The 20,519-nt window shown below is 44.5% G+C and overlaps 3 protein-coding genes across 3 annotated transcripts; 1 reads left to right on the top strand and 2 right to left on the bottom strand.

Annotated features, from left to right (window-relative positions):
• Nucleotides 1-574: 574 nt before the first annotated feature.
• Nucleotides 575-895, bottom strand: CCR75_000280 (uncharacterized protein; the record flags this gene model as incomplete). Its single annotated transcript, XM_067958388.1, has 1 exon — nucleotides 575-895. One exon carries the CDS (start codon nucleotides 893-895, stop codon nucleotides 575-577), a length of 321 nt encoding a protein of 106 aa, XP_067818460.1.
• A 196-nt stretch (nucleotides 896-1,091) lies between these two features.
• Nucleotides 1,092-2,726, top strand: CCR75_000281 (uncharacterized protein; the record flags this gene model as incomplete). Its single annotated transcript, XM_067958389.1, has 3 exons — nucleotides 1,092-1,473; nucleotides 1,552-1,739; nucleotides 1,797-2,726. 3 exons carry the CDS (start codon nucleotides 1,092-1,094, stop codon nucleotides 2,724-2,726), a joined length of 1,500 nt encoding a protein of 499 aa, XP_067818459.1.
• Nucleotides 2,727-2,791: 65 nt separating this feature from the next.
• Nucleotides 2,792-3,510, bottom strand: CCR75_000282 (uncharacterized protein; the record flags this gene model as incomplete). Its single annotated transcript, XM_067958390.1, has 3 exons — nucleotides 2,792-2,902; nucleotides 2,979-3,169; nucleotides 3,240-3,510. 3 exons carry the CDS (start codon nucleotides 3,508-3,510, stop codon nucleotides 2,792-2,794), a joined length of 573 nt encoding a protein of 190 aa, XP_067818462.1.
• Between the last annotated feature and the right edge of the window lie 17,009 nt (nucleotides 3,511-20,519).

Here is a 20,519-nt window from a genome sequence, read left to right on the forward strand (position 1 = left end):
CGGTCCCAGTTCCATTCAAAATAAATAGATCACGACCTAAGTGGTTTGCAAGCGGCAATACTAACATTACAGATGCTAACTGCACGTTGTTCTTTATTGTTCGCATCAATATTTAAAGCCTCAACGGCACGGCCTCGATTGAAATGATCTAAAGCGAAAAATCTCCACCAATTAATTTTTTTTTGGATTATTGGATGAGCTGACGTCGATATGTTGAGTTTATCCTAGATCACTTGCATTAAGCAGCGTGCCGAAGCTGTTAAAGCCTGTTTTCTACAGGCGCAAATCTAGACCAAATCATCGTGTTTGACTACATGTCAAATAAAGGGACTGTTGTTTTTGCCTCTGGTATCCATACCTATCGTGATTGATTGCAAAATAATAATTTAAAGCCTACAATGGATTTGCACCATAATTGCTGTTTAGCTACAGAAGGTAGATGATTTAAGTCCTTTTACGCTTAAAGTCACACTAAAGCTGAGAACACCACTCGTTTTAAGACGAGCGCAAATGCTCTACGCACGGCAACCTTCAATTCAAAAGCCCAACAGTAATTTCTTAAACCATAAACAGGTTAATCGACTTGTACAGGTTTGCTCGTATCCAGCTCGTGAAAGCGGCGCAAATCCATCGGCTCTTCCAGCAGCGGAATGACATAAGGGTCAAATGTTTTCCAATACGGATTGTCCAGGTGATACTTTTGGCTGCTCTCCTGCTCGTAGCGCTCGACAATGCACCACTTGCGAGGATCCTGATGGTCTTGCATCACGTGCCAACCGATGGTCTCCGTATCCTTAGAATATACTTGCGAAGCTTCACTTAATTTGTTGCGAAGCTTTTCCTCAACTTCTTTGCCCTCCTTAGCGTACAAATGTACGACGATCGTGTACACCATGTCTGCTGTCGTAGATTTTTTCCTGTATAAACTTAACTTATCCAATTTGACAGAAACGAACACATTCTTTACAAGAACTCTTGTGTCCTCTATTGAACAAATGCGGTGACGTCCAAAACGTGAATGTCTAACGATTTTTTATTTTTAACTTGTTAAGGGCTATCGACACGACGCTTCCTACCATACTTTCTTATCGATGCTAAGGTTACTCAATTGCGCGTTGTTTGCGACGGTGTCAGCTGCAACGTCTGTGGGCCAAATCCTTCACTTTTCTGACGTGCACTTAAATATCACTGAACCATCGTCCAATTCGAACGCCTCACGCATTGCTATCAGTTATTTTCAAGACGCGCCCTTGTCACTGCTCAAGTCTGCACTATTTTATGCCAAAAGGCACGTTGTAGCCGACCCTGAGCTCTTCTTGTATACAGGAGATCACGTTGTCCACGGCCACTATAGTGATGAGGTTATTGCAAAGACCGTCGAGACTAATGTGCGAACGATTGAAGATTATTTTCCTGGAACAGCTTTTCCCGGGACTTTAAGTATTACGGCTATCATTGGTAACGCAGACGAAAGTAAGAGTGAAGAGAGTACCGTGTTTCTTTTTATATGATAAAAATAGCTCAACATGTATTAATGGTGTCGATGGGCAGACCCGGACTATCACATGGAGGTGACGGACCCCGAAAGGGAGTTAAATCCTTCGATAAAGCTTATCTCAGACACCTGGAAAGACTCTTTCTCACCAGAAAGTATGGATTTGCTGAATCGACGTGGATATTTAAGCTATTCTATGGACAATCAATTGGAAGTAATCACGCTTAATACGGTGCCATACTCGGTAAGTCCTTCAAAAGATCGCTAGATAAGAAAAATCTGGTCTCATCTCTACTTGTAGCCAAGTCATACGCCAGACACATCAAACCAGTCTGATCCATTTGGGCAATTTGCATGGCTAGATACGACACTTGCTAGGTTAGAGAAAGCTGGCAAGTTTGCGTACATTACTGGTCATATTGCGCCGATTGTCGACTCATACGGAGGCGACCCTCAATGGCACTCAAACTACATTGTGAAGTACAAGAAGATTGTTGGAAGGTATGGCCATGTGATAAAGGCACAATTCTTTGGACACGTACACAGTATTGAGTTTCGTGTGCCCGTGGCATCACTTGATGAGCCAAATGAAAACGCCGCCACTTTAAATCTTCCGCCGGTGTTTATGACGGGCTCGATTTCACCACTCTTTGGTAACAATCCGTCATTTATGGTCTGGGTCTTCAACTCGGAGACATACGAGGTGCTCGATTACGCTGTGTATGGCACTGACATTAGAAAGAGTGAGCCACAACTCGACTGGAAACTTTTATTTAAGGCAAGTGAAGCGTATGGCTTGATGTCGCTATCTTTGACCGAACTCTCGTCCTTTGTGTATCGGGCTGAGCAAAATGTGAGCTTACTTGAAAATTACTATTGGAACATGAAGGCTCGTTCGCCAAATGCTCCACCCTGCCAGGATGCAGTGTGCCACGTCAGGACATTGTGCTCGCTAAAGTGGTGGGATAGTAAGCGTGAGTATCTTGCCTGCATGGAGGACACAGGCAAGAGGAAAAGTAGTGCTGCAATTTCTAACCGCCCAATCGCAAACGCTGAAACCATCGTAAGTTTTAGTTTGTTAGACAGCAGCACTACAACGGACGACGTGTTGGTGACGATTGGTGTAACAACAGTAGCGATTGTGGTGACAGTGCTGTGTGTTGCCGTAACCGTGTACCTACTCAATCGCGTTGGGATCCTCTTAATCCGCAGACAATATGCCTCGGTATAGATTGGTAAATACCAACAGAACAAGAAAATATTGCGAAAGCTCTTTTCAATTCTTTTATTGCACGTTCACATAAGTTTCAGGTGTCCTGTAACCTCATCAATCGCTTTCAGCGGTGCGGGGCCAATACTCAATACTGTCTTGCTATCAGGCGCAATTTGTGTCCGGCCGGCATCAATCTAGAAGTATTCCAAGAAGACCAGCCTATCAAGTTATTAATTGTAACCTTGCGATCTCAAAAGCATACCAACATACCACCACATAATTTACAAGTCCATGCTCCGCCGCCTTCTCGGCCAAAGCCATCAGTTCTGCCTCCGAGTCAATCTTCAGACAAACTTTAGCCTGCCCTAATGTTTCCCAAGACCGAATTGCATCCGGCGCTCGCTTAAGTGCGCGTTTATACGCCCCCAACGTCGCATGACAGCACTGGGCCGCGATTTTCCCTGTGCATGTAGTAGCGATGTCAACGTTATGTCAAAATTAAATCACACACTGTCTTCAAAAAACACCGACCTTTGCCCATTTTCAAATCTGTGCGAACGCACATGACCATCTTGTGAGGCACCCAACTGACCGAGTCCTCACCCTCCCAATCGTCCGAGGAGTTGGAAGGAGATCGAGACAAATCGCCAGAGCGCGTATTCTCGGTGTTGTTGCAATTTTTCTCGCTAATCTTGGGATTAGACTTAAATGTGTCGTCGCTATGCAGGTAAATTGAAACCAGGTAGTGCGTCGCAGCACCCAATACAAACGCTGTCGTACACTTCCACGCCATATCCTCCATGGTTTTCCAGAGATTGTTAAAATGTGTGAATTCACTTATTCTTTACCGGAAAAAATATAAACTTTTAACGATACTTGCGAAGATGACGATAATTTGTACTTTCTTATCCCAAAAATTACCGAAATTAAAAATAATTCCGTTCCATAATACTGTGCTTTTCTGGTAGATAATCAAGGTGTGTGGCAAAACCGGTTCCCATAAAATGTGGAATATATGTAAAGGGAGCAAAGGAGGGGTGTCCGAATAGCAGCTTCCTAAATTTATTCTTTTCAAAAGTGAGTTACTGGCCTCAAGTTCAGTTGGATACTTACCCCTTATGAACATAATACTATGCACCTCTCGGGCAGTATTGTAATGGAGCACACTTCGATTGGTAAACCGTTAATGTGGTATAGCTTACATTTTGGTTTAAAATGCCCCCTTTTCTATTTAAAATGAGTAATATTCTAAAAATCCCATTTATTATGGATAACACGAGTGGTCGCCACCAGATAAGGAGAGAGTTTCATAATCGTGAGCAAAATTTCTAAAAAGTCCTGAGCCAAGATACAAGCGCCGGGGTTGGTGGCTTGTCGCGACTGATGTCTGAAGTCTGGTGCGCTTTAGGGTCTTGACTGAGCAATTTTATACATGCGTAATGACGAGCACCACTGGCGGCAGCAGCCGCCAACCAATCGTTGTATCCAGCGATCCCCTTCAGCTGCCGCATACAGCATTCCAAGAATGCAGATGCAATTCCGATCGGTCCCACAAGATACAGCCGCATTGCGCTCCACATAGAGATGCACTTGGCGAAAGGAACTTATAATGAGCCAGATGCGCCGAAATTCGTCTTCCGGGGCCCTGTGATCATCCCCAAAAGAAGCTGACACAAAAGTGGTGGTAACGATGGAGACCGACGATGGGCACAATGCCTAAAGTGCTTTGTAATCAAGAATCGTCCGGCCCCCCCTAAAGTCCAACGCCGAATTAATAGGCTCTGTTGAGCATAGGACAAATCTAAGGTGAGTTTCTTTGAATCAAACCTGTCAAGCAGTACTCTGAGCCACTCATTTTCTAACCTCATTAATTGATCCATAATGGTTGGTAATTACACTAAGTAAAAACAGTTGTGACAAATGATTACTCCAAGAAGGAATATAAAAGATGGAACGGGATGTGATATTGGGAGAGCGAAGCCAGTTGTTACCGATTTCAGCTTTTCTATTGTCTCACGCCATGTTTAAAGAACCCTTTCTTCACTCTTAACCACTTGAACGAGTCTCGTTAGTCTCAGAACACGTTATCTTCAATACTTAGCAGTGCAAAACCAACACTCCCACTCACCGCTCAACTCACTGTGCTTGGGTCCGATGCCACTCGCTTTAAGTAAGTACTTAAGATGCTAAGCCCCCAGTGTCTTTGTTAACATGTCTGCAGGTTGATTCTATGTGGCGATAGAGTCGATCTTTAGGAATCCTTGTTGGATGTTCTCACGGATGACGTGGTGCCTGACATAACATGCTGCGTCCTAGCGTGATATCCGGCGTTGCTAGCCAAGACCCTTGCTTCTTGATTGTCTTACCATATTTGTGTGCCTCTTACTTGCTCGTGGGCCATGTCTTTTAACATTTATCGCGCTCACGAAACTTCTTGTTTGCATAGGCCAAGAGCCATACACTTAGCCTGCTTGCTGGTACTCAGACCTGAATACTACTGGGGACGCTAGCAACCATGATCATAACCCCTTATACCGAGCGTCTATATCAATGTTACTGCTCCAATCAGCATCCGAGTATGCCTTGTCTGCAACTCTGCCACTGCCTCGGTAGACGATTCCGGTTTGGCGCGTAGTCTTCAGGTGGCGCAGCAACACGTATTGCTGCGCTCTAATGCTGCTGTACAGGGCTCTCCAGAAAGCGTGATAGTTGACTGATTACGGACGCAACGTCTGGGCGGGTACAAGTCATAATGCTCAGAAGATATCCAATCAAGAATGGTAGGGCTTTAAGCGCATGACCAAACGTCCATAATTTGTAGTAGGCGACTGCAATGACGACAGCTGTAACCCTGATACGCACGGATTGTGGGCACTCTTGACATGTTGTTGGCCAAACCTTTTAACTACGTCGTCGATATAGCGAGTCTACTTGATCATGAGCGTCCTAGCTGTTCTGTCGGGATAGATCTTCATGCCTAGAATAGATTTTACCTTGCCCAATTTCCTCATTCTAAATGCGTTTTTGAGCACTTACTGTCCACCGTAGATGAAGCCTCCCTTGGATTGCTTGATATAAACACCGCACCACAGCTCTCAAAACCATTCCTGACAAATACACAATCTATCGTTTTCTTCCAGGCGCTTGCTGCTTGTTTCAATCCGCCTTGTTTAGATGACATTGTAACCCTGAAAATTGTCCACGCCAAGCGGAACCTCCATATTGACGTTGTCGGTCAACACACTGTTGACAAAAGCTGTTTTAACGACTACTTGCTCCATTTGAAAGTTTCGTTCCACAGATACCGCAAGGATGATCCGGATAGAGTTCATGTTGGCGACCGGGGAATAAGACTTAAATAAGTCGACACCAAACATCTGCTTGAAACCTTTCGCGACTCGTCGTGCCTTGTAGCGCTCAACAGTGCCATTATCGTCACGCCTTTTGGCAAATATCCATCGACATCCAATCAGTCGGTCAACCATGCCCCGTGGCTCAAGCGTCCATGTCTTGTTTTGTTCATGCGACCAAAGCTCAGCGTAAATTGCTTCACGCCACTTTGCGACATCTTTGCTAGCGATTGCTTAAGCATATGTAGTTTGTAAGTCGGTATCCGTACCAATCCTCACCGCATACTAGATAACAGCTTCCGCAATGAGGTCATCCTTGTCGATCCTTGCACGCTTCGGAGTTGGAACCATCACTTTCTTCTTCGACTCTTCATTTTCTAATCCGTTCCGAAGCATCAACATCGGCTCACATCTTCTTCTTGTACGCTCCACTTCTGGCCGTATTATCAATCAATGTTCCTGTTGCTCTTAAGGATGGAGTCGAACTCGGCTAGCTCCAGTATATTTTCAACAGGACATCCTGGGGGACCAGCAAAAGGTGTACATTGACGCTTAGTGAATGCTTTACATTATCCATTTCAACGTCTGTGATCATGTCTTTGAAAGCCTCCATAGGTTCATCCAAAATGGGTTGTCTAATCTCGTGATGCTAAATAGTTGCCTTGTCATTGTCCGTAGTTACCTGAACGACTGCTTCCGTCTTCATCACTTGAGTGTCGTATATTCCGTTCAATTCCACGCTTATGTTCACGAATTCCGTTCCGTTGTCACCTCATACGTACACACCACTGGTTCTCGTATATCATCTTGAAGTCATTGAATTTACCAGCCACTTCGTTTCTGCTTCTAATTAGAAAAGTTGAGATACCGTGAGCAGTCATCGACAAAAGTGAGATCATACTTGGCACCTTTCTTTGAGATTGTTCTCATTGGCCCGATGATATCCGTGTGCACACGCTCCAGCAAACGTCTTTGCATCGATCGTGAAGAGTATACCTTGACTGTCTGCGTGTCCTCCAAACACCCGGCACATAATGCTTCGGTGCATTTCTTGATCACAGGGATGCCTTCGTCCAATCATTAAGTCTTTTACAAAGCGTCGTTGTTCGGATGTCCCATACGAGCATACCAGAACTATCACTGAGTGTTACAACTGGTATATTTCACGAGAAAAGCTGCTTCCTGCTCGCAGTCAAGCAAATAAGCTTTCCCATCATTATTCCCGAAGCAACCGCTTGAACCTTTTCCAGATGAGGCACGACGAAGCGAGAGCTTCACGCTCATTCAACGTTTCGCAAGTTTGCCAACTGGCAATAGTCTTCTGTCCAGCCCTGGAAAAAATTAAACTTCAACCACCTTCCGAGCAGTCTTCCCTCCGAATAGGAGCTGATTTCGTCAACTGTGAAGAATGCTTATTGAGGTGAAGGATAAGCTTTTGAAGAAACCGAAGAGGCTGCACAAGAAGGAGACTACAGAGAAAGCGTTTCGCGTGACTAGGAGTGCTGGAAAATTAAAGGCGGATGGATCAACAATCGAAAGGTGGTGCGTCGCGCAATGTGGGTGGCTCGATTACTTCACGTACACGATGTGCAGAGGGATATAAATCAAGTTCCTACGTAACGATCTTCTATCTACTACTGACTTTATTACAATAATAACAAACTATGCATGGCGCCTACTTGTGCTCCGCACAATTGTGTCTTTTGACGATTGGCAAGGTTGATTTAAACTTTAATCAACCAATCAGTAGAACTAATGTCTTATTGCGTGAGTATTACCAAACCTGGTGATATTGGAAGTATTAAGTCAAAATCAATAAAATATAAAGAGTTTGTATTTTTTATTTTTTTCCTCCCATAGGAAAAAATATTGATTATTCCTCTTGTAGGTTATAATATTTTTGTAATGGGGCACACACGGTGCACAAAAAAGTTTGGATCATGTGACCGACACGGTGCACAAAAAAGTTTGGATCCTGTGGCGGATCATACTGCACGATCCAGCCCACATCTGCAAAAACAATCCATTTATTCAAGGGATGTGTCGTACGCCTTCGACATGTCAGTCATTGATATTCTTGAATTGTCGTGCATCATGCCAGTATCGAATCACCGCCGTCAATTCGTCATTTTGACAGGCGACGTCAACAAGAAGAGTACTGATGAGTACTAGTTTACCTTTAACTAATCACAGTGAAGGTTAGGTGTCTCAAAACTTCACGTACGTAAGGGTACAGAGGAAGATTTCTAAATAGCGAAGGGCTTCACCAAGGGTTATATTTAGCTTCCTACGTAACGATCTTCTATCTTCATCTGAACTTATTATATAAATATCTAACTAAGTGTATGCCTCCTTGCGCACCGCACAATCGTGTCTTATAACGATTTGGCTGGGTTGATTTAAAGCTAAATCAACCGATCCTTTGAGTTTGTGTCTTATTGCATCATTTTTTCCAATTTGGAAATATTGGAAGTCATAAGTCAAATTTGTAACGATAGTAATTATGACTTCTTTATTTTATTCCTCTCATAGGAAAAAACATTTATCATTCCTCCTATAGGTAATAATACTTATGTAACGGGTCACCCCGTTACATAAACGCTCTACTAAAGCACACACCCTAGCACAGCGAAGACGCGGTTTGACAGACTTTTCTCACGTGCAGTGAGCTTGTTGTGGTGCGCGCCTTAGCAACCTCACCCAACGCTTCAAGTACTTTGATATACGTGTCATCACAAGAGCGGTAATCCGGCTCCTCGTGCGCACTTACCAAGTAGGAAGAAGTTTTCAGACTGATTTGTATTTAATTGTCTTAAATATAACTCCTGTTTAAACCAATCATATAATACCATTTCTGTAGATAGACACTAATATGTATTGCGAAACCCGCTACACCCCCCCCTAAATAACAGTCACTTTAGTGGCTGATGTAGAGTGACAGAGAGTACTATTATGTCTCTCTCTGTTAATTGCTCATTATTAATTATTTAAATTTAAATTTATTGGTTTATATCAGAACTCATTTCGTTTGAGCATGGTATCAAAGCCCATGCGCGTAGCTTGCGAGGTCGCAAATCTGGCAGCTGCACGGACCAGTGTAGCTGCTGGTAATGCTGATAGACGCTAATGCGTCACCTCCTACTCACATTGGAGGTGAATGGAGTAAGTCACCTGCTACTGCCAGTGCAGGTGACCGCGACAAGTCATCTGCTACTCTCATTGTCGGTGACTGGCCATGTCGGCGTCATCGCCGGACTGCGCGGCTAAAGTGGAGGCCCCAGGTTCACCCGGGGCCATGTCCGTTAAACCTAAGATTTCACCGTGACACCAAAGAGGTGATGACGAAGTTTTTGACTCTTCGGACATCTTTGGTGGGGAGTCACCTGGTGATGACTCCATAGACGATGACAGCTCTAACGATGTCAGAATGGATCACCATGAACATAGTGATCGTTAAGGCCATCTCAGTCAGCATTCTACTGGTGGTGCTAGTATGCATCACCAGGGACGGAGTGATTCTAGGAATTCCTCCAAGAGTAATGTTAGCGCTAAGGAGGGACCGCAATGCTTTGCAATTCTCTCCCGAAAAGAAACCGTTGTCGCCCTATAAAGGCAACTTAGCTCGTTGGTCTGGTATGAACAACGATCGATATCAAATTACTTGACTAATCCTGGCTTCACAAGTCTGGTGAGGACGAAACAGAATTCTTCGTTGACGTATTTTCCGGCGTCAATGGTACCAATGTAATTGGGCAAAGGATGGCACTCCTTTGTCTCCAAGCTTGAGAAGCATTTGTGCAGAATGCGCAAAGCGTATATGGCTTGTCACACTGATTGTTTTCCGTAACCGATTCGAAAAACGGACCGTAGTCAGTGCATGCTACAAGCTGCACTGTTTAACTGAAAGGCAGGGTTTCCTTGCCTTTCTTTGGAGGATTCATGTCCAAGCTGTTTTAGGAGTGCACGTCATGCTCCTAAGAAAGCATGCCCTTAGAGATCCTCATTAGAGGACGCTCATCTCTTGTGAAAGGCGCGAAGGGTTTGAGATCGTCCAATCCTCTTACGAGCGCGGGAAGCGCTCGTTTTTCGATGGACCCTCTGTCGAGGAAGATGAGTCTCGTCGAACTGTCGATCGTTGCCCAAAACGTCCATTATCAGTTGGGAGCGCGGTGTTAAACTATCATGCGAGTGTGGATACCCCCGCCAACAACTTAGGTAACTCATTCGAACCCCTTTCACTCCGCGGTGGTTCAGGAAGCGTTCAACAAAGAAACGCTTCTCACCACTCGAATCCGTCAATAAATATGGGGGGGAATGAAATCGGGTCCGTCTTATTCGCCAAACCCGAGTCGACATCGTGATTTGGATCACAGCCTTCACTATTTGAGGGAGGACATTGATCACGTTGCCGATAGTCAGCGGTGACGGTCGATGGTGTTGTCCGCAATCAGTTGAAATAACTGTGCGCATGTTGGGGTTGATCAAATTGTAAACGAACATACACATCAAACCTTTCAAAACGATCTGGTGACAGCTCGTCAAAATATCTCTTTCTTGAAGGAAAAGTAGATCATCTGGTTCGTGAGAGCCAGACTTTGACCCGAGACCATCAGGCTTTGGCTATGTACCATCAGGCTTTTGCGGATTCCAAAGGCCGTGCCGGTTTAATTCGGAACCGGAAGAAAGCCTCGTACTGGTGGTATGGGTGGAGGCGCCCGACATAAAACGTAGGATACTTACGCATCCCACAAGGCAGCTCGATCGTGTACGCCTAGCCTCGACAATGCAGTACACAGAACGGGCCGATCTACCTAGGCAGTAATTAATAACTGCCCACTTACGTCACTACACGCTTTGGTAGGTTTACTGTAGACAGTAGGACTAGATCATTAACATTAAATGAAAGAATATATGGTCTTTCATTTTTGTCAAAGTTCCATCTCTGTCGGTCCACCACATCAGCGGTGGAGTCCTGTACGAAACGGGCTACTGTTTCTCTCGCCAGCAGGAATTCTCCTGCTGACTCAGTTTTGTTTTTGTCTTCAAAGCGATTGGTGCGCACTGCGGAGATTTCCATCTCCTTTTAGTAAGAGCATTATTGTTTTCACTAATATTATTGTTTTCGATGCTGAGAATTTCAGCATCGTTGTCAAAGTCATTAATAGCATTGTCGCTGTTACTGGAATTGTTCACTTCAATGTTGATTGAATCAATATCGATATCCTTCGCATTACCGCACAGTCAATGCGTGAGGAGCAAGAGCTAGATTGTTCTTTGCATCGTCGAGCCCCCCCCCCCTTGAATAAGAGTCATTTACAAATAAGGTGGGTATACGTGGATGGCGTAAGCCATTCATGAAATATAGAAGCATGCACTGAATTGTTGATCGCAAATTCTACCATCGACAAGAATTCGCTTCAACTCGTAAAAGAGTGGACGTATCTGCGAAGTATCTCTACGAGAATGCGACTTGCGCGCTCCTTCTGACCATCTGTTTCACGATGATCAGAAGTTGACATTTTCAACTGTGTTTTAAGTGATCTAAACACAGATTGCCAAATTTCCGCCGTGAAACAGGGGTTTCGATCGAAGACCAATTAACGGGGTAATTAACGGTATTGAATATTGTATCAGCATATAACGACACGAGGTGTATCGCTAGCATTGGCTGTGTAATACAGTAAAACATTGCGTGTTGTCTAACGATTATTAAAAATTGACGCAATTTCGACGATCCTTTTCAGGATTTTTGTGATGGAGATATATAGTAATTTAACAACTTTCAGACCCTAATCTTCTTGATACGCTCTTCAAATGTCGTCAAGTAAAGTTGACGCGGAACACTTATTGTTGCAACAGTGGACCCATGCTCACCATTGCTTGTTGCAACAGTGGACTTATCATCACTGTTGTTTTGTGCAGCCGGCTCGAAATTAGGTCGGCTTTTGCAACGACATTAAGTCGCCTGATTTATATTTCACGGAGAAGCTATACCATGCGGAGACAGACAGACATCTCGCCATTTTTGCGAGAGGTCTGAACTGTTTACGGCCGTGCGTATGGACGCATGGTCAGTATAATCAATGAACGGTCTATCTACCTAATGATAGATCCTAAACTTAGCCTGTGCGTATTTCATGGCAAGCGGTGGGTAATTGCGATGAGCTAGTTTAAGCTGACGTGACTGACAGCATACGAGGCGCTCTGCGCTGTTTGAGTGATATTGCAGTAACGCACAGCCGATTGCGAAATTGCTGGCGTCACAGACCACATGAAATGGTCTGTCTTGGACCTCAATCGCCAGGATTGACGATTGCATCGAGCTTTGTTTGATACCCTCACAGAACGCTAACAATCAGCGTTCCATGAGACTTTACCTTTTTCTTGAGTAAACAAAAAAATATTCTGCCATTTCGGCATAATTTTGGGAGTACTTATGTGAGTACGCCGCTAGGTCGAGGAACTTTCGAAATCCCTTTAGATGCGACTCGCACAGGCCAGTCGGTGATCGTTTTAATATTTTCTGGACCAGGGCGCACATCGTGTTTACCCACGATGCACCCAAGAAGTGTTTCTTTCACATGCAGCGAATTTGCACTGCTGATTTGCATACAACTCATGCATACGCACATGTGTAAGAACCTTTCGGACGTGGGTACGATGTACTTCGACGTCCGACTCTTCCGTTCATAGCTATGCTATGAACGAAGACGTCATTCAAATAATTCAGTGTTGTATTCCGCACCGATCTCAACAGATTAGTTACACATCTGTTAAAGGTTGCAGGGGCATTACTAAGCCCGTGTTGCATTACTAGTCGTTCCCATAGCATTCAGGTTGAGTGCTTACTGATGTGAAGGGAATATCCTGTTCACGCATAAGTATCGGATACAATACGTCCATCAGATCCATTGACAAATTTTTATTAATTATTTGACTTACCGTCAACGAACATGTCTTTTCGTGAAATCGGCGTTTAGATCCGTACCGTTGCAGCGTCCAATTTATTGAATTCATGCACAATCCGCACCCCTCTTGTTGCTTTACACCCACAGAAGGTCGGATAGGTATGATAAGAGGTTAACTTCCTTACATGGCCGGCTGCTAAGCGATCGGCAATGAATTTGTCGATCGCTTATACTTGTTCACGAGGCAATGGCCACTGCTCCTTGACACAGTACTTCGAATCTGGAATCAGGTCAAGTTTGTGTCAAGTGCCTGTATCCTAAGGCGACTCGCACGGTACGAATTCAGACAATACATTCTTAAGTTTGATCAAATCTCTATATAAAGGAATTGTCTCTAAAGACTTCCAGGATCGGGACGTAAAACGTTCAATCCGATTCTTCTCATCGTGGACACTTTCGTCCAGTGATGATCGGCTGAGAACTTGTTCGTTTTCAGAATATACAATTGCCGACGGAATATCGGCTACGTACTTTTCACTGTGACAAGTACGCAGATCTGCTTGTCTTGTCGCTAAGCAGATCACGCAAGAACCGTTTTGGTTCTGCGTCTCAATTGAGTTATATCTGAGACTTACTTCGGAGATCAAGTGTATAAGCGCCTACACTTGATCCGTTGTTTAGTTAGACATTTAATGGCTCAGTTTCCTCTTAGGGGACCTATTTCCAAAGGTACCTCGAAGCCTTTGACCACAGGTTTCTGGGGGCTTATTCCCGCAGAATCTTAAGGACTTATTCTCGCATGTTTTTTTGAAGTATCCTCCCCAACTGCCTCTAGCTGTAATTGCGCAACCACAGCGCGATCCTCTACGATCGACACTCCAGTCGATCTAGGACTTTCGCACTGTCTCTTATAGACAGGCGTTTCATATTTTCGTGGATGTTGCTATCCAAACAAGCATCCTTGTTTTGTAGCACTCAACTTATTCTAGTGGTCAAACTTCGACGCTGCCAATGCTTGTGCACAGCCGTCGGTATTAAACTCCAATGTGTAAACATGTTTCTTTACTGCTTCAGATGCACATGTTGCTAGGCGCACTCTCATCCTCGTTAGAGAACATCGCGCTCAATAGTTTTAGCTCTGCGATCTTCTAGCGATTGTCGTCGATCGACGCCCCACAATCGACTAGGAACTTTAGTGACAGATTTTATGCCACTATGTTTTTTTAGGGTAATGAGCTTAACTTCAAAAAATCTCACAAAATGTTTGTGTGTGAGGAGCAAAAGGAGCAACTTTTAGTCAAAATGCCTGCAATTTGTTTTTGTCGTTACTGGATCCTTAGGGCGCTCCGCACCTACCCACCCCGTCCATTTTTTTTGACAATCGCCTCGCCGTTCCAATTTCGTAACAGCATCGGATCCGCGTTCTCCGCTGTTCCTAGCGGAACGCCAATCGTTTCGCTCACTCTTTCTAGGCGTGGGGCAGGCGTAGTGGCCCGAGTACTTTGTCAGTAATGGAGAGCGGTCGAACGCAAGAGTTTGTCGTAGGCGGGCCAGCCGTTGGCACCATGCTGTTTACTCTGAACACAGATGACAACATGCGGCCAAAGCCGATTTCATACAGCATGAACTCGACGGGGCTCAACAGAAAGAAGCTTTTTTTCACTTGGAAGGCTCTCAACACGCTGACGTGTTAAGAGAACAGGTTGCTCAACAGTTTTAAATGTTGGGACAGCAACATTAACATGCTGCTAGCGGGCGACGCTTCTGGGTCGACCCGGCAGCTTAAAGATAGAAATCTCTAAGTTTAAGGCAGTCGAAGGCGACTCCCGTTTCAAGATGGTTTGTCAAATGAGACGACGCCATTGAAGTTCGCCGTGTCAATGGTGATGCGACGAAAGTAAGATTTAACATGTCCTACTTAGCCGGACGTGCCAAATCTTTGGCCTTAGGGCATAATCTTCACAAGCCATTTGATTATGGGTCATATAAGACTTTAATACCCGGCTCAGGCAAACATTTGAGCCGCCACGTGACGAATTCAGGGCTCGAGCCATGCTCCTGGATTTGAAGCAGGGCAAGCGTGATCTCCACGTTTATGTCCGACATGCACGATACCTACTAAGTTGTATCGTGAGTCATCTAATAGAAAAACAAACACAGGTGATTGTGTTCATGAATGGTCTTGCAGACAGTTCTGTTAAGACAGGACGGTGGCAATGGAAGTTGGAATCCGTTAAGGAGTGCGTAACAACTCACCTGCCGAATTCTATGATCGACTCTACAGTCCATCTAGGACTTTCCACTGCCTCTTATAGACAGGCGTTTTAATGACGAATTTTAAACTGTAAATTCGACCTTAAAAGAAGCGACGGCGTAACAATTATGTGCATCTAGAGTAGCGTGCTCTAGGAGCGACGCACCCGTTCCATTTTTAAGGTCTTACAGAGAACCTACGAATAACGATGAAATTTGTTGACGCTGATGAATTTGTTGCAAGATAAAAATTCTTACTGCATCGACCGACTCAGTGGCGACTGAGAAGGCCAGCGGATCACCCGGGGCCGAGTCCGTTAAACCTTTTGGTTCTAGTCGGTTCTCGAAGATCGACAAACTCGACCACTACCTCCATGTTTCGGAGGAGGTTCTTGATCACGAGCGCTGTAAGATTCACTCACCTGTTCCCGTTTGAACTCGAGCCGCTAGACCAAGCGATCTCTGCAGCTGAATAAGAGGACTTCAGCCTGAAAAGGATTTCGTCCACTCTTGAGATTATCGTCCCCCGAGACGACAAGAATACGGAGGTCCCGAGCCAATAGACCGGCGAGAACTCGTGCTTTTTAAGTTACAAACGATTGCAAAAATGCAGTCGTTGTCAAAAGAAGTCGACCTACACTAAATACAGTGAAGGTGGCGTGCCTTGACTGCTTCAAGTACACAACGTACAGAAGAAGGTTCTAAGTAGCTCAGAAATCTTAGCAACTAAAGATATTTTTAAGGCTTTAGATAAAGGGAAAAGTACAACTGTATTAACACATAAAGTTCCTACGTAATGATCTTCTATCGACTACTGAATTTATTGAATTAATAACTAAATATGTATGGCGTCTCCGCGCGAAGTCGAATCGTGTCTTGTAACGATTGGCGGGGTTGATTTACACTTAAACCAACCGATCAATAGAACTATTGTCTTAATTCGTCAATGTTACCAAATTTGTTAATATTGAAAGTATTAAGTCTAGACAGCTTAAAAATGCGAATAAGACCTACCCACTACAAAGAGTTACTTGCAATGTGCAACAGGTTGTGCTGATGTGGTCATGTGGCTGTAAAGGGTGAGGTAGATGTGTCAACACGCTCGCTTTAGCCATTTACATCGTTATGTTACCTGGTGGTACTGCTAAACTTGTATGCGTTGTAGACGCATGCACCGAATTATTGATGGCGAATTCGACCATCGGTAAAAACTCGCTATAATTCGGATACGATTGGACGTAACCTCGTACTTCTTTATTAATATCCTTTTTGTAGGAAATAATTTTATTTCTCCAACTAAAGATAATATTTATGTAACGGGACACCTTGTTACACGAATATATTCGTGCTTTGGTACAATCCCAGAAAATTGGCATGACGGTCATTTTGTATTCTGGCAGTGCTCCAGTTTTCTGCAGCTATTGTCGGCGGACCAACCGGCATGATATAGATTCAGCTGGTTAGTCGCTATCCGATAACAGGTCCGGATACTCAAAGAGGCTGTTCGCGTGATCAAAGACGTGTAAGTGCCTCTAATGTGCTGCTGCCGCAAGCCATTGATCCGCCTGCTTCTACGCTTAAAGAGTGTTTACCATTTTAGAAGTGCTGGACAAAACTGACGCTTGTGTTATTGAAACGCCTACCGTAGGACCGCTGCTCGTAACCGGATACTGTCTGCTGACTACAGCACATTTCAAAAAAATCAATGGCGAAACGGATCAGCAAGAAAAAAGACAGTTCACGCGTCTCCAGGAAGCATACTTGCTCTCGGAAGAGCACTGCAAGACCGGTATATTGCCTTGCACAAATCAATGGAGTCCGTCACCCATTAGAAAAAGCTTGATTGGAAGTGTTACCGGAAAGCTAGGTCCTGACATGTCGCAAAACCACGTTCTCGTTGATCCGAGTCCACCGACAAATTCACCTAAGAGGTAGCCGGTGCCGTTATGTCAGTCCCGGTTCATCCAGGCCCTCCCCGATAGCAATATCTGGCGAGGCGTGCAAAAGCATGGTCACCCATTGTAGTAGTTAGAGATGCATGTGTCTTGGTGAATCTTCGCTGAGAGACGGAATCAAAAAGACAAATTCTCCAGGCCCTGTGCTTTGAATGTGGAGGACACGTATCTAACACGGCAGGACCCTGTCGAGTTTCGCACGCCTAAAAGGCTTTCCTGGAGGATTCAAAATCCAAGGGTGGTCGTTCAGGTATTGATCCCAGAAACAATTAAGAGCCCGCTCACTTGGATCCTAGGCACCTGGAGCATCCGAAAAAATAAATAATGGTAAGTCTTAGCCTTCCTACCAGCTGCTTGCCCCGTCAAAAAGATTTGTATAATGATCCGCCATTCGGGCGCGCAACGACAGAACCTGCTCTGGTGAATGCGCGAAGTCCATCTAATTTTCGCGCCATCCCTTGATGGCCGCCACACCAGCTTTCATTCAATTACTCCGATCAATTGCAGCGCTGGGACTAACAGATACGTTGTGAGCAGCGCGAAACGTATAACTGCGCCACGCCAAGAAGCATTTGTCCTGTACCTGCGTAAGCCATTTCAGCGCATGCTTTGTTCTTTGGGTCTTAATGGCCACGTTAAATGAAGCGAGACCCACTCCGGCCGCCTGCTCTGGCATGACTTGAAGGCCTGTATTAATTTTGTACCTACTGACCTCGGTTGCAGAGGCATGTTGCCGCACAAAGTGCTTCTACAGCTTGGTTAACTCCGTCCTCGTCCAATTCAAAAAATGTTGAAGACCGCATCTGTAGATAGTACGGCCGGTAGGATGCTGGCATTGAGAATGACCGCCTTCGGTTGCAACTGGTCGCTAACTTTGATGCCTTTAAAAACCGTCTCTGGACCCGATGAAGACGCAGTGCCCAACTTGGATTAATTGTCTCCCATGTGCCGATGTCGTAATTCAAGTAACAGATTGTCTCACTCGGAGGCAGCACTGGTATTCTGTGTAACTGCCCAAGTTGAATAGATGTATTTAGAAAAGTCAGCTTGATTTTCGTCGATTGTGACCGGAAAGTGCCAAAGCGCGTGACTACTCGAGGGCTGGCTCAAGTTTTTTCGCCCGCTGAAGAGAGAGAGTCGAGTTGTCGACAAAGCCGAGAAAATATGCTTAACAGCGGTGACCTCTGGTACTGATTATCCGCTTATAACTGGATCCTGTCGAATAGGTAAACCCAAAAATTCCACGACGAGTAAAAGCAGTAACGGTGTCAAGAGACTTCATAGTCGGATCCTTGGAATCGCAAACAGAAAGAGATCCAGTGCCAAAATGTAATCTAATTGTAATAAGGGTGAGGTTCTTATTTTCCCTTTAGATCTTAATGTGTCTTGTGTCTTCCTAAGGCTTGCGCTGCGATCATCAGATAGAGTAATAAGCCTTCCTAAGGTATAAAATCTCGGGCACTAGTTGACACTTGGTTATACGAACCGCTGAACCCTTAAATTAGGATTTTTAAGCTCTACAGGTTTGTTCTACTCACAGGTTAATTACACTTATCTGTTCTGTAGAATAAATTGACACTTTAGGTCTAAAAGTCTTCGTCTGACTTAAGAAGCGAGGTAGCTCCGCTAAGCCTGGTAACTCTAGTAGTCAATTTAAAAAAAAATATGCCTGCGTATTTGTTATCATAATCTCTGCGAAATTGATGCTTATCCCGAACTTTCAGCTGCGAAACGCACTGCGTTTGAGGTCGTCCGAAAACTCTTGGGAATACGGGATCCCCTTCGGCAAGATTGCCCGTACGTCGTTGACGTTTTTGCGTGCCGCGCTTAGAGCAAACTTTCGTCAATCGAAACTTTTCACCAGCGTAAGGAGACCGGCCCGATGTACCCATTTAAACAAGCGATTTCTCTTTTTCGAATTGCGAATCGTTAAGATATAACACGATTCGAGATTCATCTATAGATGTAACGGGGCACTGCGACTTGTACTGTTTCAGTACAAGTCCACTTCACACTGCTTCAGATGTGAGTGGTGCCTCTCGTTAGGTGACGTACACTGTACGTATAGAGGAAGACTTCTCTTAAGGCAAGTTAGCTTAAGAGTGTAAAATGAAAACTGTATTAATATAGTTAAGTGTCTTGTTAATCTATCTTTGTAAATGTTGTCTTAACTATAAACTAATACTAAACATGTAAATGAATTCTTATCTATCTTATCTCGTAACTCGCTTTGATTACTTCTACAGCTGTTTAGTCTGCGGAATAAATAGACACAATGGTCTATACCTATTAATGGATAAGAATTCAGGAAATTACTATTAAAAGTAATTTCCTCCAAATATTATCTATCTTTTAGATAATATTAATTAACAACCTTTTAGTGTTAATTTCATGTAACGATACACCCCGTTACATCACCCCTCCCTTAAACGACAATCACTCTGAATGTCATTAGGTGGAGTGGTCGCTAAATGACCACTTAATTTTTAAAATGTTTTTGATTGGTCAGATCCATCATTTTAAATTCCATCGCATGAAGGAACAATTCATGCGGGGTGAAGATAGCGCTGAACCTTCGGCTGCGGTTCGTGCAGCCGCGGGTGACGCATTGTTATCTCTTGCGGTAGACGTTCCGTCTACCGTAGTGTCTTCCACTCGCACAACACTTGGTGTTGCGAGTGCACGTGGTGATTCACCACGTGAGTACGACCCCTCTTTAGAGGTCGATTATGAGTGCGAGTCGGACGAAATGGCCGACTCGGGGAGGATGGAACAGTCGCCTGATACCCGTCAGGCGGCTGATTATGAGCCTTCGAATGAGACGGCTCATTCCGATAGACGTGTGAACAGTCTATTTGGTTCCGACGATGAGGATGATCCCTCATCGCCCGTACGATCTTTCGTACGGTCTCCCATACGATCACCTGCACGTGTTTCTGTGCAAGGTGACGACGGTGGCGTAAGCCATCGTAAGAAAAGTCCTCGTGGTACCCCTACCTCAGCGGGTACCACTCAGGGGAGTGATGACAGTAAAATGTCTAATCTCGCCCCTGAAAAGAAGCCGTGGCTTTTGCCAGAAAGGCTCATTAATAGCTTGTCTGGAGAAACTACTCCACACAATAAATATCCTTTATTTATTGCGACAAAGCTACATGGCCTTGATCCCAGCGCGAAGAACTTTCGCGCTGAGGAAGATTTCTATCTCGATGCTTTTCTAAAGCATCGATGGTTTAGTGGCAATAATAAGCGAGATAAAGTCTCGCTTATGCAAGCTTGGAGTGCGTTCATTCGCAATGTTAAAGACATTGGACGCGAAGCTTGGCTTCAAAAACTTAACGCGAATCG

This window comes from Bremia lactucae, linkage group LG6 (genome assembly GCF_004359215.1).
Source record: "Bremia lactucae strain SF5 linkage group LG6, whole genome shotgun sequence".
Lineage (NCBI taxonomy): Eukaryota > Oomycota > Peronosporomycetes > Peronosporales > Peronosporaceae > Bremia > Bremia lactucae.